General features: G+C 33.9%; 1 protein-coding gene across 3 annotated transcripts in view; it reads right to left on the reverse strand.

Moving 5' to 3' along the window:
* Window positions 1–10,095, reverse strand: part of Hip14 (palmitoyltransferase Hip14) — a 105,819-nt gene extending 95,724 nt beyond the window's left edge. The window contains exons 1-4 of one of the 3 annotated variants that reach the window (XM_075308534.1): window positions 8,875–10,089; window positions 8,092–8,766; window positions 7,747–8,026; window positions 2,585–5,042 (exon numbers count right to left, since the gene is read on the reverse strand). In XM_075308534.1, the coding sequence (XP_075164649.1) occupies window positions 4,639–5,042; window positions 7,747–8,026; window positions 8,092–8,766; window positions 8,875–9,438 (1,923 nt within the window). In that variant the 5' untranslated portion in view covers window positions 9,439–10,089 and the 3' untranslated portion in view covers window positions 2,585–4,638. Of the gene's footprint in view, window positions 1–2,584; window positions 5,043–7,746; window positions 8,027–8,091; window positions 8,767–8,874 lie in introns of those variants that run through there. The other 2 variants (XM_075308536.1, XM_075308535.1) reach the window with 2 other exon arrangements.
* Window positions 10,096–15,704: the final 5,609 nt, after the last annotated feature.

Raw genomic sequence — 15,704 nt, forward strand, 5'->3', positions numbered from 1 at the left:
ACGCTTCGAGTATAAAACTTGAAATAACCGATGTGACACATAGATAAACCCGAGTACTTTAAATCCATATGATTTTTAGTTAGTCCATCAAAAGGGATAGATATGCATCATACCAGAGACTTTTCAATTCAGCTGTGTGTTTTTGGTTTTCAAAAATAGCATTGACTTCGTACAGTAAGGCCTTAAAAATTCTGTACTTTTATTTAATATATTTTAATTTGTTTTATTTAAATACGAATTTAATTTTCATTTTATATTTATTTGTTTTTTTTTTTACAATTAAATTCTTTTACTCTAGTTTATGACCATTTCAAAATTTTTGAAACATTTTTCATAATTTTGTCGAATCTTTTTAAAGTAGGGGAAAATTATACTAAATTTAAAAATTTACAAACATATAATAGGCAAAGCTCTCAATGACATTTAAGTGGTGGTAAGTATAAGGAATTTATATAAAAAAATCACAATACTATATTATTTTAGAAATTTTATAATAAACTATGCTAAAGATTTCGTTTTTTATTCGCTTGGTTTATAGAGTTTTTTCTTCCATAACATTTCTTTAATAAATGCAATTTTAAGTAACATTTTTATTTATTATTATTATTGTTAGTACTTTTTTTTTGTATAAACCTTGTAATTTTTTGTCGAAAATAAATTATTAAAAAAATGTTTATGTGCTGTAGTTTATTTCGCAATATTCAGTTGGTTTTTACATCAGAATTTATTTGTTTACATTAAAAAATAAATCAAAATTTTTGACTAGATTTCCGTGCAAAATAAGTTTTTCTTGCTTTTATATTTTTGTCTTGCTATTATTAAGGATTAGATTTTAGATAGTTTCATTATAGTTTCCCATCTAATCACTTTCTTAAAATTAACTATCGAAATTTTAAGAATATATTTATATAGGCTGATATAATTCGTTATTTTACTTGTGATTTGCTTAATAATTAATAAAAAGTACATACATACGTTTCTGAAATTAATTAGTAATGTATTTAGTTTGTAACAATTTTTTGGTGTTTGCATTTCATTGCCAATAAATTTGGCATTTTGTAAAACAAAATATTAAAAAAAAAACATTGGACATACATACACATTAGAAATAATAAATGTGAGTGTCGAAATGCGAAGAAAGGAAACGTGCTAAACGTTTTTGCCATTTTTTTTTTTGTATCATAGTTTTATTTTGTACTGGCATTGAATAGCCGAGACATAGTGGACAAAAATAAAATACAAACACACATCTTTCCATACAAGTAAAAAAATGTGCCTTCCAGACTTGAAATATGTAAGGGCGTTTTCGATTCGCAAAAAATATGTTGCCTTGGTGTTACACTACTTTTTCCCTAATTGACATTTCGGCCAAATGATAGTGTAATTCTAAAGTTATTATTAATTTATAATATTGTGAGGTATAAAGTATCCAAAATCTATGACAGTGTCCTTGATATCTTGCAATCAATTTCGAGAATGTTGCACCTTTTTTCCCAATCGAAATCGCCATAAATAAAATGACAATAATCCATGAAATATATAGAAATATATTAAATCCAAGGAGTCAAAAAGTAGTTTGTATGAAAGTCAAAGTTTATCGAGGCACTGTGAAATGGGCGAATGAAAATCATGCTACAAAAATAGTGATGCAATCACCGTTGCCACAGTTGGTAGAATTCTACCAAAAATTGTAGATTTTTTACTGTTGGTAAATTGGTAGAATTTTTGATGTTTTGGTAGATTTTGAAAAGCATTCCACTCCAACTAAGAGGCACTTCAATTTTCTAAAGAAATAAAATGTTGATAAAATTTTCAATAGAAATAAAATTTTGACAAAATTTTCTATAAAATAAAATTTTGACAAAATGTTCTATAGAAATAAAATGTTGACTAAATGTTCTATAGAAATAAAATGTTGACAAAATTTTCTATAGAAATAAAATTTTAACAAAATCTATAGAAATAAAATTTTGACAAAATTTTCTATAGAAATAAAATGTTGACAAAATTTTCTATAGAAATAAAATTTTGACAAAATATTCTATTGAAATAAAATTTTAACAAAATTCTCTATGGAAATAAAATTTTGTAAAAAAATTTCTATAGAAATAAAATGTTCTCAAAAATTTTCTATAGAAATAAAATTTTGCCAAAAATTTTCTATAGAAAAATTTTGTCAAAACTGTTCTATAGAAAAAGAAATTTGTCAAAAATGTTCTATAGAAATAAAATTTTGTCAAAAAGTTTTCTATAGAAAAAAATTTTGGCAAAATTTTCTATAGAAATACATTTTTGATAAAATTGTTTATTTATTTACAAAGTTCAAAAATTTTTAATTTTCGTGTTATTCGTATGTGAGTAAGTTCTCCCTTTTTGTAGATGTAGTCCCGTTGTTGGTGGAAGCTAAAATCGTTAGAACATTTCAACTCATTTACAATTCAAGGGATATTTATATGTTGCACTATTGAGACGGATCATTCATTCATTCGAAAAAAACATTTTTATCCACAAAAATATGATCGAAAACTTCATAGGTGTAAATGAAAAAAGTGAAAATATTGTTAACATTTTAATGAATTCTCAGGCCAAAATTTTGAAAATACTCATTTTTGATTATCAATGTATTCTCATACAGACGAAACAAACTTTCAAAAATACACAAACCCAAATTGATTCGACTGCTTTTCTATCGACTGGGTTTTCGTTCGACATACAGAAACAGGGTATAAATCTAGTTTGGTGAACAACCGAAAAACGGAAATAGTTAACTACACACAAACAAATATTTTTCTGATTCAATCACGAAATTAATTGATCCAATTAAATTTTTAATTGAAATGTCTTCAATCACAGAAATGATAGTATCAATTAAAAAATTAATTGACAGTCAATTAAAAAATTAATTGAACCAATTAAAAATTTAATTGATACTCTTAATTTGTATGATTGATTTTTATTTCAATTAAAAAATTTGTTGATTCAATTAAATTTTTAATTGAATATTTTTTTAAAACTCAATTAAGATTTTAATTGGAAAAATGTTCGTGAAATTTTTTTCTGTGTACAAGATTTTTTAAATTTGGTAGATTTGTGGCACAATTTAATAAAATTTTGGTCCATTATATTTAGCTCGAGTGACAACCGTGGATGCAATAGTTATCACGCCCGTCTTGTATACAAAGGACCGTGGGTTCTAGCAAAGGTTAGGCGAATACCAAAAGGATTTTAAGGGTGTCTTGATCTGCTCTCGGTAATTTATCCAGCGTTTATTTACCAATTAATTAGTTTATTTATTAAATCATTTATCTATCTCACCTCTATTTTACGGTTATCTTAAAATTCGCCACATAAGCTATATCCAAAAGAAAATGACACTAATAAGAGCAATAAAATTGAGATGCAGACCTAATTAAAGTCAGGTCTTCGTAGCGAAGCTGACGCAGGCTATACAACCCTGTCCAAGGACTTCAAAGTGTTGTTAATGGATTTGATAATAGATGTTCAATATGATAATCATTAGCTTCGATTACCATTGGAGAAGTTTTTCCAATTTTAGTTTGCAACTTCGCTTTCTTCGTATATTAATTCGGTGTGTATGGGTGTGTATACTTAAAACTATTTTTTTTTTTTGTTTTGCATTGCATAAGCAAAGTCTTTACTATTAATTACAAAGAATTCAAATGATTTGTGATGATTAACGTTTTGTTATATGTACTTTCATTGGTTAATGTCTATTGCGTAATTAGCTTAAAAGAAAAATAATCGAAATATATTACATTTAAATGTCTTTTTAGAGTTCTTCTTGATAAGGAATATATCGAATGGTTTGGATGATTAGAATGTGTATGTATGCATTAATAGATTTGAAAATGTTGTCGTTTGTTCCTACATCTATTACTTTAAAACAAAAAAAGAAAATCTTTAAAATCATGCTATAAGAAACATGACTTTTTCTTCCATTTCTTAATTTGTGTAGAAGAGGTCTTGTGTGAGTATGATTTTATCATTCTTACAAATAATTAAGGAATCGGTATGCGATGACTTTTTGTTAATATATTTTCAATATTGTTCTCTAATATGCCTATATATAAATAAACGGCCTTTTTGTTCAATATATAATTTCATATGTCTCTATAAGGTGGTATAAATTACATTCTAACAAAAGTATACCTAATTAAAAAAAAACTCATTGGAAATAAATATTTCTAATATGGCTTTTCCATTTCCAAACACACACACAAAATGTATCAAAAAAGTTTGAGCAGCTATTCTTAACCATTAAATAAATTAGGTAAAAGGAAAAACAAAGCCAATAAAATAACAATAAAGTTAAAGATCTGTCGTTTATGCATTAAACACTAATACTTGGTAAATAAATACAATGTATGAAGAAGTAAGCTTCGTTAAGCCTACACCCTGGAAATATACAAAAAAAAAATTCTTTGATTTATTGCGGTTGTTTGCTAATTTTAGAAATTAACACTTAAATCATTTTGACGAAATCAAATTAAGATTTTTCTGAGAAAACTAACTATTGCGTTAGTTTCACAATGACTTGTTTTTGTTTGTTTTGGTATTTATAATTTAAACATTAGCTATGGGTGCTTTACGTGTCATCGCATCCCGATTCGACTTATCCTACACATACTGATAATTATGCGTAGCTGCTGCCGTTGATTCATCACCGACACCATTCAACAATGGTTCATGTTCTATGGGTTTAGTCGTATGTACATCGAAGTCATAGTAATTCATCCAATCGATTCTATTGGGCTTGAACAATCCGAAACAGGTGCATTCTAGAAAATCTATCAAGTTGTTAAACGCTCCCCGAGTAAATGGCGATTGCCCGCTGCGGGCTTGGAAGTGTCGATAACGTCCACGATTCATGCGTTCGTTGGTAGTCATACCCAGACATATAACTTGATAGGTTTGGCATATAGTCAGCAAAATAACCCAAGACATATGCAACAAAGAATTGGCCATGACCCATCCAATCCAGGCATTACAATCTCCAATTGCCCTCAGAGCGGCAAGTAAATCTTTGAATAAAGCAATATTTTATTAGATAAAGACAACAGAGAAAATTTTGTAATATTTAAACACTATAAGTATATTCCCAACTTTTCCATACTAACAGAAAAAATAATATTTTTGTTTTAGTAATAAAACAAATTATAAAATGAACAAAAAAAAGCTTCGTAAAGGAAATCATACACATATCTTCCCAGCAAAAAAAATTTGGAAGTTCTTCCAAAGGCACAACTTTAAAAGCACTTCCAGAAGATGCACTCCCAATGATGTTCTTTGGTTTAACTACCCAGGAAGTTCTTTTAATTCAATTTTTATAACTGGGTTTTTTTTCATAATTTTAATGGGTAATTTTAACTTTTTTTGTTTCAAATAGGTTACAAACAGAGTAAGAATTCATAAAATGGTATAAATCATTTAAATTTTGTCGAAAAAATGCTAAATGCAATCTGAAAAAAATGTGAATTTTTGAAAATATTTGAGGTCAAACGTTTGCAACAAGCGTTAGAATCCATTAAAAATTATAAAAAATTATAAAATTTATTTATTGGACAAAATATCACAGAATATTTTAATGTACATCCAAAACATTGAATTTGGATCAAACCTAAAGAAGTGATGCAAATTCAGTGCAACGGCTGTTGAAATGGAGATCTTCCGTCCTATGACAAGCCCATGTTAAATTCATCGCTTCTGCGTCAATTTTGCACCACTTCCGGATCCAAAAAGAACATTTTCATTACTTTTTTGGCGACGCTTTTTTTGCTGGGTTATAATTAGAGAAATTGTCAACATATAGTACGCGAATCTTATACGCAAATATGGAGAATCAAATCGATCGATTGAGTTTGATGATAACTACAATTTGCAGTGAGAATTTATTGATCGTAAATAAACCTTTTGATCGTAAAAAACCTCAATTTCAAATTTCAAGAAGAAATTACCCAGCAAAAAGGAGTCGCCAAAAAAGTAGTGAAAATCTTCTTTTTGTCGATACAAAGTGGTGCAAAACTGGCGCAGAAGCGATGAATTTAGCAAGGGCTTGTCATAGGACGGATGTCCTCTATTTTAATAGCCGTTGCACTGAGATTGCATAACTTATTAAGCTGTGATTCGAATCCAGTGTTTTGGATGTGAATTAAAAAATTTTGTAATATTTTGCCAAATAAATAATTTTAATAATTTTTTTATGCATTTTAATGCTTGTCTGAAACGTTTGACCTCAAATATTTTCAAAAATACGCAAATTTTCTAGACTGTATTCTGTTATTAACCTATTTCGAGACAAAAAAAGTTAAAATTACTGATTAAAAATATGAAAAAAGCGAGCTATAAAAAATTGACTTAAAAGAACTTCCTATGTGGTTAAAATAAAGAACATTTTTAGGAGTGCTTTTTTAAAGTTGTACCTTTGGAACAACTTCCAATTTTTTTTGCTGGGTATGGCTGCCTCAAGGTTAAAAACAACGGGTCTAAATGAGCCTATACGAAAATATGAATATCATCTGCGTCATTGCATATAAAATGGATGCCATATAAACCGCCAAGAAAATATTTATTCTTGAATCTAAAATAAAGCGAGATTCATAATGAAAAATAATTCAGTTGGATGGGATATCTAGGATATGGTGGCTGTCATTACAGGCAAACTTTTTTATTTACTTTTTTCTTATCAATGAGAGCTACACGATTCTATGCTATTCCAAATGAGAAAGGTCTCTGTTATACCCAAGTCCGAAAGGAAATGCCGTCAACATCGCAGAGAAAATATTCAATATCCCTGAAAAACATTTTGGTGTTTGGTGAAAACTAGAATAGAACCAAAATCTCATGTGTGTGCCACGGTGACTCTCCAAATCAGATAAGATTAAGTCTTCACTACTGTTTTTTTTTTATTTGGCCTCATTGGCTTTGTATTACGAAATAAATGGAAATTGAAAAAGTGGAAATTCGATCTATATGGGGACTACATATTCCATTCCATTTAACATTTGGAGAAAATATCAAAATTCAGACTTATATTAAAATATGGAACAATATCAATTTGTCGGTAGATATACAAAAACTGTCCCTAAACCGGGTTAGTAGGTCTTTTCGGGGTTATGCGAAGACACCCAATTCTAGTTTTCAAAATCTTACAAGGCAAGCAAATCTGAATATTTTTTATATGATAGCTTTAACAACACATAGATCGATATCCTGGACTTGACCTGGTTGCAGACAAAAAAAGTAATCGTTATCAAATGTCCGCTCTAGTATAGACACACGAGTCGTCGGAATTTTGTACACAATCCTTCATTAGTAAAAATTATATTTCCTTTTTTATTTGGAATTTTGTATACACTTCTTCATTAGTAAAAATTATATTTCCTGTTTTTAATTAGTTAGAATTTCCCCTTAGTCCTTATGCAAAATATATATTTGTCGAATTTTCAAATAGTCCCTTTCATATATCAAAAAGGGCAATAGTTCTATTCAAGCGTTAAATTACAATTTTTCATTCCAAAAAAAAATTTAAATAAAAATGGTTGACTTGGATAAAGTTTGGTTTGGGAAAAAGATGAATTTCGGTTTGATTAAAAACAAAAGGAATAAACAAATAAATTTAAATAGTAAAGAAATCTCAATTTTCAGATAAAAACTGATAAAATTATAGTGTATGTAAAAAAACCTTATATATATTTTTAATAATTTAGAAATGTGAAAAAAACTTACCATCGAAATGAACATTACAGGTATTCATATAGTAATATGAACCACCATACAGCATCCATCCACACATAATCAAGAGCATCCACAAGAATCCCATAAAATAGGTGTGATTTTTTAGGCCAATGCAATTTCCAACCCAGGGACAATGATGATCAAAGCGGGCAACACAACGATCGCAAACGCTACAATGTTTGGATCTTATGGGACGTCGAACAAGACATCCTGAACAAAATGAAGAGGGCTCAAATCCAATACCGCCACGCTCTGACAATTCGATAATAGTCTAAAAGGTATGGAACAAAATTTCGAATTAGAAAATTCGATAGATATTCAAACCTATGCACTAACCTTAAATCGTTGTTCTTGAGTTGGCTGTATAATACCTGGATCGCCTTTCCATGACTTAATGAAACATACCCACAAACCACCGGAACATATTAGAAAGAGCAATGTGGTCAGAAACGACACGGCATCGATGATGTAAACAAACCATGTTATGTAAAACCATGATTTAGTCGCTAAGTAAACACTCAATGGTAGCAAGGCCATTAAGTGATCGTCAAACAGTGTTTTACCCAGAGTATGGAATATTGCGTATAAACACACTAACAAAAAGAACTTAATAATATACAACGTGTTAAGAGTAAAAACGATACCGGCTAAATAGAAGGCAGTAAATGGGCATGCCACCATTGACCACCAACGCAAACGCTTGTCGTGTTTGATTCGGGTGATTATACTACGACGCTGTTGTGATGACAGTGAGGCATCTTTAACACGTTCCATTACTTTGCCCCCTATCCAGACGGAGCCCGATTGTGCTTCCAACATTGCCAAAGGGGTTTCACCTCTCAAATTGGGTACATCTAAGGAAGCTTTGGATTTCAATACTAAAGTACTAATGGCCGTTGAATTGCGTGCTAAAATAGCCCAATGTAATGCTGTATTGCCATGTGTGTAATCAACCATTGCAGGATTAGCACCCAACGTAAGTAATAGGCGTACAGGATCTAATGCACAAACCTAAATAAACAATTTTCGGTGTCAAAATAATCTTTTGCCTCTCATGTGTACAATAAATTTTATAAATGTGAAAAATGTGGAATCATCTGGAGCTTTAATAATACTTACTTTCCAAGCAGCCCACATTAAAGCTGTCATTCCACCACGGTCTTGCAAATCAGGATCTACACCTTTTGCTATGAAATAGGCTACCAGGGCTGTATGAGCAAACTGTGCAGCAATGTGAATGCACGAACACCCCTCAGCATCTCTTATACGAGGATCGGCACCAGCTGTCACCAGCAACACCACGGCTCCCAAATGACCCTGACGTGTGGCCCAGTGCAATGGTGTTGCATTCAATTCACCACCCAATGCATCTACTACGGACCCCTTTTCCAGAAAATACTTTATGATATCGCGTCGATTATTAATTGCAGCCCAATGCAAAAGTGTTACAGTCTCACTGTCCGGTTGGTTGACATCCCAACCAGCTTCTATCAACTCTTTGACCCTTGATGTAGCTCCATATTGCGTAGCCTTTACAATATCAAATCCACTGTAATCCGGCTCAATAGGCTGGGTTGGTGGTTGTTGTGACATTAAGGCATTCTGACGTTCGGCCTCACGTTCAGCTTCGGCATTAGGTGCACATGAGCCAGTGGTTGCGACGTTACAAGCACTTTGATACATTGCTGGTCCTTAAGAATACAGATTCGCAGGGTTATTTTATGATTCACACACCTCCTTTATTTTGGTGTTTTTTTGTCAATAATTTTCTCCACTTAGTACATGCTATGGCTATAAAGTTGAAAGTTCAGCAAATATTTAGCGCCGTTTGCTTTTTATTATATATAATTTAGCTAGGATCCCAAATGTCCTCCACAGATAAATTTTTCTTTCCTTGCTTCCCATTTATCAATCAACAACCCTGCGTTAGACAGTTGGAGCGCGTTTTAATTTGTATGGCAAAAAGTACTTTCATTTCGACGACTTTTATGGGGATTTTATATATAAGACATGGCAAGGCTGGCACGAATCATCTTCATTGCCATGTTTCTAGTGTAAAATGTCCAAATAAATATACACAATTCTTTTCTACGAAATACATTCACAAAACCAAATGCAAATCCCTCATTGTTAGAGGAAAGGCTGCTTCTTATTGTCTTGATTCTATCTAATAACTTATTTTGATTTGAAGTCAACGTTGCCATGTATTTTATGTTGTTCACATGTATAATATGAACGACTCACAAGTGACATAAAAAAATTGTCTGGGATCTTTTTAAAGTTTCCGCATAAAAATTCTTGTTTTGGCAACCCTTACGAACTGAAATATTTGTTTCTTCTTACCATTATCATCCACCTGCGTGAAGATAGCGACGTCGCTAACTTTCGATAACAGGGTTATCGAAAAAATAACAGGGTGACATAGAGATGACAAAAACTGAATTAATATAAGACGGACAGACAGAATATTTAATGAAATTTATGTATTTCCGTGCTTAAAAATGTTAAAAATGTTAAAAATTTTTACACAGAATATGGTAGAGAACATCTTTACCTACAATTTAATGTGCCACATGTGCCTGTTCAATGTTATTTAGCTTGGTTATTACTGGGTACTGGTGGTCAGGACACTATTTCCCATGTGGAGTCCAGGAATGGACTTCGTACACAAAAATGACAACGGAACTTGGTAGAGGGCATCAATACCTATAATTTGGTATACCACATGTATCTGGGAAACGCCGAGTGTAGAACAAAATTTTCCAGAAACTGTTGGACGCACTGGTGGTCAGGACAGTATTTCCAGCGCTGAGGCCAGGAATGGACTTCGTACACAAAAGTGACAACGGATATTGATAGAGGGCATCAATACCTACAATTTGGTATACCACATGTATTTGGGAAACGCCGAGTGTAGAACAAAATTTTCCAGAAACTGTTGGACGCACTGGTGGTCAGGACAGTATTTCCAGCGCTGAGGCCAGGAATGGACTTCGTACACAAAAGTGACAACGGAACTTGGTAGAGGACATCAATACCTACAATTTGGTATACCACATGTATCTGGGAAACGCCGAGTGTAGAACAAAATTTTCCAGAAACTGTTGGACGCACTGGTGGTCAGGACAGTATTTCCAGCGCTGAGGCCAGGAATGGACTTCGTACACAAAAGTGACAACGGATATTGATAGAGGGCATGAATACCTACAATTTGGTATACCACATGTATCTGGGAAACGCCGAGTGTAGAACAAAATTTTCCAGAAACTGTAGGACGCACTGGTGGTCAGGACAGTATTTCCAGCGCTGAGGCCAGGAATGGACTTCGTACACAAAAATGACAACGGAACTTGGTAGAGGGCATCAATATTTACAATTTGGTATACCACACGTATCTGGGAAACGCCGAGTGTAGAACAAAATTTTCCAGAAACTGTTGGACGCACTGGTGGTCAGGACAGTATTTCCAGCGCTGAGGCCAGGAATGGACTTCGTACACAAAAGTGACAACGGAACTTGGTAGAGGACATCAATACCTACAATTTGGTATACCACATGTATCTGGGAAACGCCGAGTGTAGAACAAAATTTTCCAGAAACTGTAGGACGCACTGGTGGTCAGGACAGTATTTCCAGCGCTGAGGCCAGGAATGGACTTCGTACACAAAAGTGACAACGGATATTGATAGAGGGCATCAATACCTACAATTTGGTATACCACATGTATTTGGGAAACGCCGAGTGTAGAACAAAAATTTCCAGAAACTGTTAGACGCACTGGTGGTCAGGACAGTATTTCCAGCGCTGAGGCCAGGAATGGACTTCGTACACAAAAATGACAACGGAACTTGGTAGAGGGCATCAATACCTATAATTTGGTATACCACATGTATCTGGGAAACGCCGAGTGTAGAACAAAATTTTCCAGAAACTTTTGGACGCACTGGTGGTCAGGACAGTATTTCCAGCGCTGAGGCCAGGAATGGACTTCGTACACAAAAGTGACAACGGAACTTGGTAGAGGACATCAATACCTACAATTTGGTATACCACATGTATCTGGGAAACGCCGAGTGTAGAACAAAATTTTCCAGAAACTGTTGGACGCACTGGTGGTCAGGACACTATTTCCAGCGCTGAGGCCAGGAATGGGCTTCGTACACAAAAATGACAACGGAACTTGGTAGAGGGCATCAATACCTATAATTTGGTATACCACATGTATCTGGGAAACGCCGAGTGTAGAACAAAATTTTCCAGAAACTGTTGGACGCACTGGTGGTCAGGACAGTATTTCCAGCGCTGAGGCCAGGAATGGACTTCGTACACAAAAGTGACAACGGATATTGATAGAGGGCATCAATACCTACAATTTGATATACCACATGTATCTGGGAAACGCCGAGTGTAGAACAAAATTTTCCAGAAACTGTTGGACGCACTGGTGGTCAGGACAGTATTTCCAGCGCTGAGGCCAGGAATGGACTTCGTACACAAAAGTGACAACGGAACTTGGTAGAGGACATCAATACCTACAATTTGGTATACCACATGTATCTGGGAAACGCCGAGTGTAGAACAAAATTTTCCAGAAACTGTTGGACGCACTGATGGTCAGGACAGTATTTCCAGCGCTGAGGCCAGGAATGGACTTCGTACACAAAAGTGACAACGGAACTTGGTAGAGGACATCAATACCTACAATTTGGTATACCACATGTATCTGGGAAACGCCGAGTGTAGAACAAAATTTTCCAGAAACTGTTGGACGCACTGGTGGTCAGGACAGTATTTCCAGAGCTGAGGCCAGGAATGGACTTCGTACACAAAAGTGACAACGGAGCTGGATAGAGGACATTATTCCCCACAATTTGGTGTACCACATGTATCTGGGAAACGCCGAGTGTAGAACAAAATTTTCCAGAAACTGTTGGACGCACTGGTGGTCAGGACAGTATTTCCAGCGCTGAGGCCAGGAATGGACTTCGTACACAAAAGTGACAACGGAACTTGGTAGAGGACATCAATACCTACAATTTGGTATACCACATGTATCTGGGAAACGCCGAGTGTAGAACAAAATTTTCCAGAAACTGTTGGACGCACTGGTGGTCAGGACAGTATTTCCAGCGCTGAGGCCAGGAATGGACTTCGTACACAAAAGTGACAACGGAACTTGGTAGAGGACATCAATACCTACAATTTGGTATACCACGTAGTATGATTCTACGTTCACATTGTGATTGAAATCTTTCGTTTTCGAGAATTTTGCCTTTCAATACAAAAGTGAGATATCAAATTATATAAACATTCATATCTAGTGTGAACATAGTACAGTAGTACGTCCTCATTGCAATTTTACTTTTTCGAGATTGGCAAATAGCAGTTTCATATTAATAATATGTTCACATTATATGTCTACTTACAATGGATTTCAGTTGAAATATCTACGGATTTCAGTAGTTTTGCAATTGGATTTCAACAAAATCCACTGCACTGTCATGCACAATTGGTGATCACATCATGGAGTTTTTATTTTTGGCAAAATACGAACAAAATGCAATTGATACATTGATTGATTGCAATTGATACATAGGCATTGTACTTTACATCTGATGTGATCACCAATTGTGTATGACAGTGCAGTGGATTTTGTTGAAATCCAATTGCAAAACTACTGAAATCCGTAGATATTTCAACTGAAATCCATTGTAAGTAGACATATAATGTGAACATATTATTAATATGAAACTGCTATTTGCCAATCTCGAAAAAGTAAAATTGCAATGAGGACGTACTACTGTACTATGTTCACACTAGATATGAATGTTTATATAATTTGATATCTCACTTTTGTATTGAAAGGCAAAATTCTCGAAAACGAAAGATTTCAATCACAATGTGAACGTAGAATCATACTACGTTCACATTGTTAATAATTTTTTTATTTGTAAATTTAAGCTGTCTTAGCAAAACAACTTATTTTTAACTTATTTGTAGTGCAAAGAAATTATTTGTTTGTAGTTAAATTTTATTATGTTTTGGAAATTTTCGACAGCCCAATGATTTTTTACTTTTTTTAAGTATGTATCAAACATGTTATGAACCAAACGTGGATATAAAGTTCAATGACCGTACATATAAGTTCAGTATGAACTAAAGCAAAAGAATTTTTTAGTACGGTTCCCAAAAGTTGTCAAAAAGAACTACTGTATGGTAAAAATGGTAATGATTTGGCGCTAATAGTTTTTCCTTTACATTTGATTCAGTTTTTCTTCTATGAGAGAGTACAATTTCTTGAGTTGTAGTTATAAAGTACACCAAGGCAATAAGTTTTCCTAGTTTTAACAACGCTTTGTCCAAATCTCAAAATGTGAAGTACAATTTTGTTCAATTTTCGCAGGAAGTATTTTATTCTTCCTATAAATCAATTTATTTATTTTATGTGTGATTAATAATCTACATTTTTAATGAATGTAGTTTATTCTACCCATAAATCAATTTATTATTTTATGTGCAATTAATAATCTACATTTTTAATGAAAACAAAAATATGTGTAATGAGCTCTTTAAGTGCAACTACCTTACACACATATGCCATGGAATCTGTTATACACCAGTCCGCCATTTTGTTATGTGTTATAACACTTTTAGCAGAGTTACTAAGATAACTTACGAAACACGTGCTTTAAATATGCACCCTTTGCACGATCGACATGTCATAACAATAATTATTGAAAAGAAAAAACATGATATTAATTGTAAATATGTAATAAATGATCTTTGTACATATGAAAGAATTTAAGTTATTAAATCCCATTTTAAGTTATGTTTTTCTTTTCGTGTTTAATGTTTATTTTTGGCTCCAGCGCTGGAAATACTGTCCTGACCACCAGTGCGTCCAACAGTTTCTGGAAAATTTTGTTCTACACTCGGCGTTTCCCAGATACGTGTGGTATACCAAATTGTAGGTATTGATGCCCTCTATCAATATCCGTTGTCACTTTTGTGTACGAAGTCCATTCCTGGCCTCAGCGCTGGAAATACTGTCCTGACCACCAGTGCGTCCTACAGTTTCTGGAAAATTTTGTTCTACACTCGGCGTTTCCCAGATACATGTGGTATACCAAATTGTAGGTATTGATGTCCTCTACCAAGTTCCGTTGTCACTTTTGTGTACGAAGTCCATTCCTGGCCTCAGCGCTGGAAATACTGTCCTGACCACCAGTGCGTCCAAAAGTTTCTGGAAAATTTTGTTCTACACTCGGCGTTTCCCAGATACATGTGGTATACCAAATTATAGGTAGGTATTGATGTCCTCTACCAAGTTCCGTTGTCACTTTTGTGTACGAAGTCCATTCCTGGCCTCAGCGCTGGAAATACTGTCCTGACCACCAGTGCGTCCAACAGTTTCTGGAAAATTTTGTTCTACACTCGGCGTTTCCCAGATACATGTGGTATACCAAATTGTAGGTATTGATGCCCTCTATCAATATCCGTTGTCACTTTTGTGTACGAAGTCCATTCCTGGCCTCAGCGCTGGAAATACTGTCCTGACCACCAGTGCGTCCTACAGTTTCTGGAAAATTTTGTTCTACACTCGGCGTTTCCCAGATACATGTGGTATACCAAATTGTAGGTATTGATGTCCTCTACCAAGTTCCGTTGTCACTTTTGTGTACGAAGTCCATTCCTGGCCTCAGCGCTGGAAATACTGTCCTGACCACCAGTGCGTCCAACAGTTTCTGGAAAATTTTGTTCTACACTCGGCGTTTCCCAGATACGTGTGGTATACCAAATTGTAAATATTGATGCCCTCTACCAAGTTCCGTTGTCATTTTTGTGTACGAAGTCCATTCCTGGCCTCAGCGCTGGAAATACTGTCCTGACCACCAGTGCGTCCAACAGTTTCTGGAAAATTTTGTTCTACACTCGGCGTTTCCCAGATA

Source organism: Haematobia irritans, chromosome 4 (genome assembly GCF_050003625.1).
Source record: "Haematobia irritans isolate KBUSLIRL chromosome 4, ASM5000362v1, whole genome shotgun sequence".
Lineage (NCBI taxonomy): Eukaryota > Metazoa > Arthropoda > Insecta > Diptera > Muscidae > Haematobia > Haematobia irritans.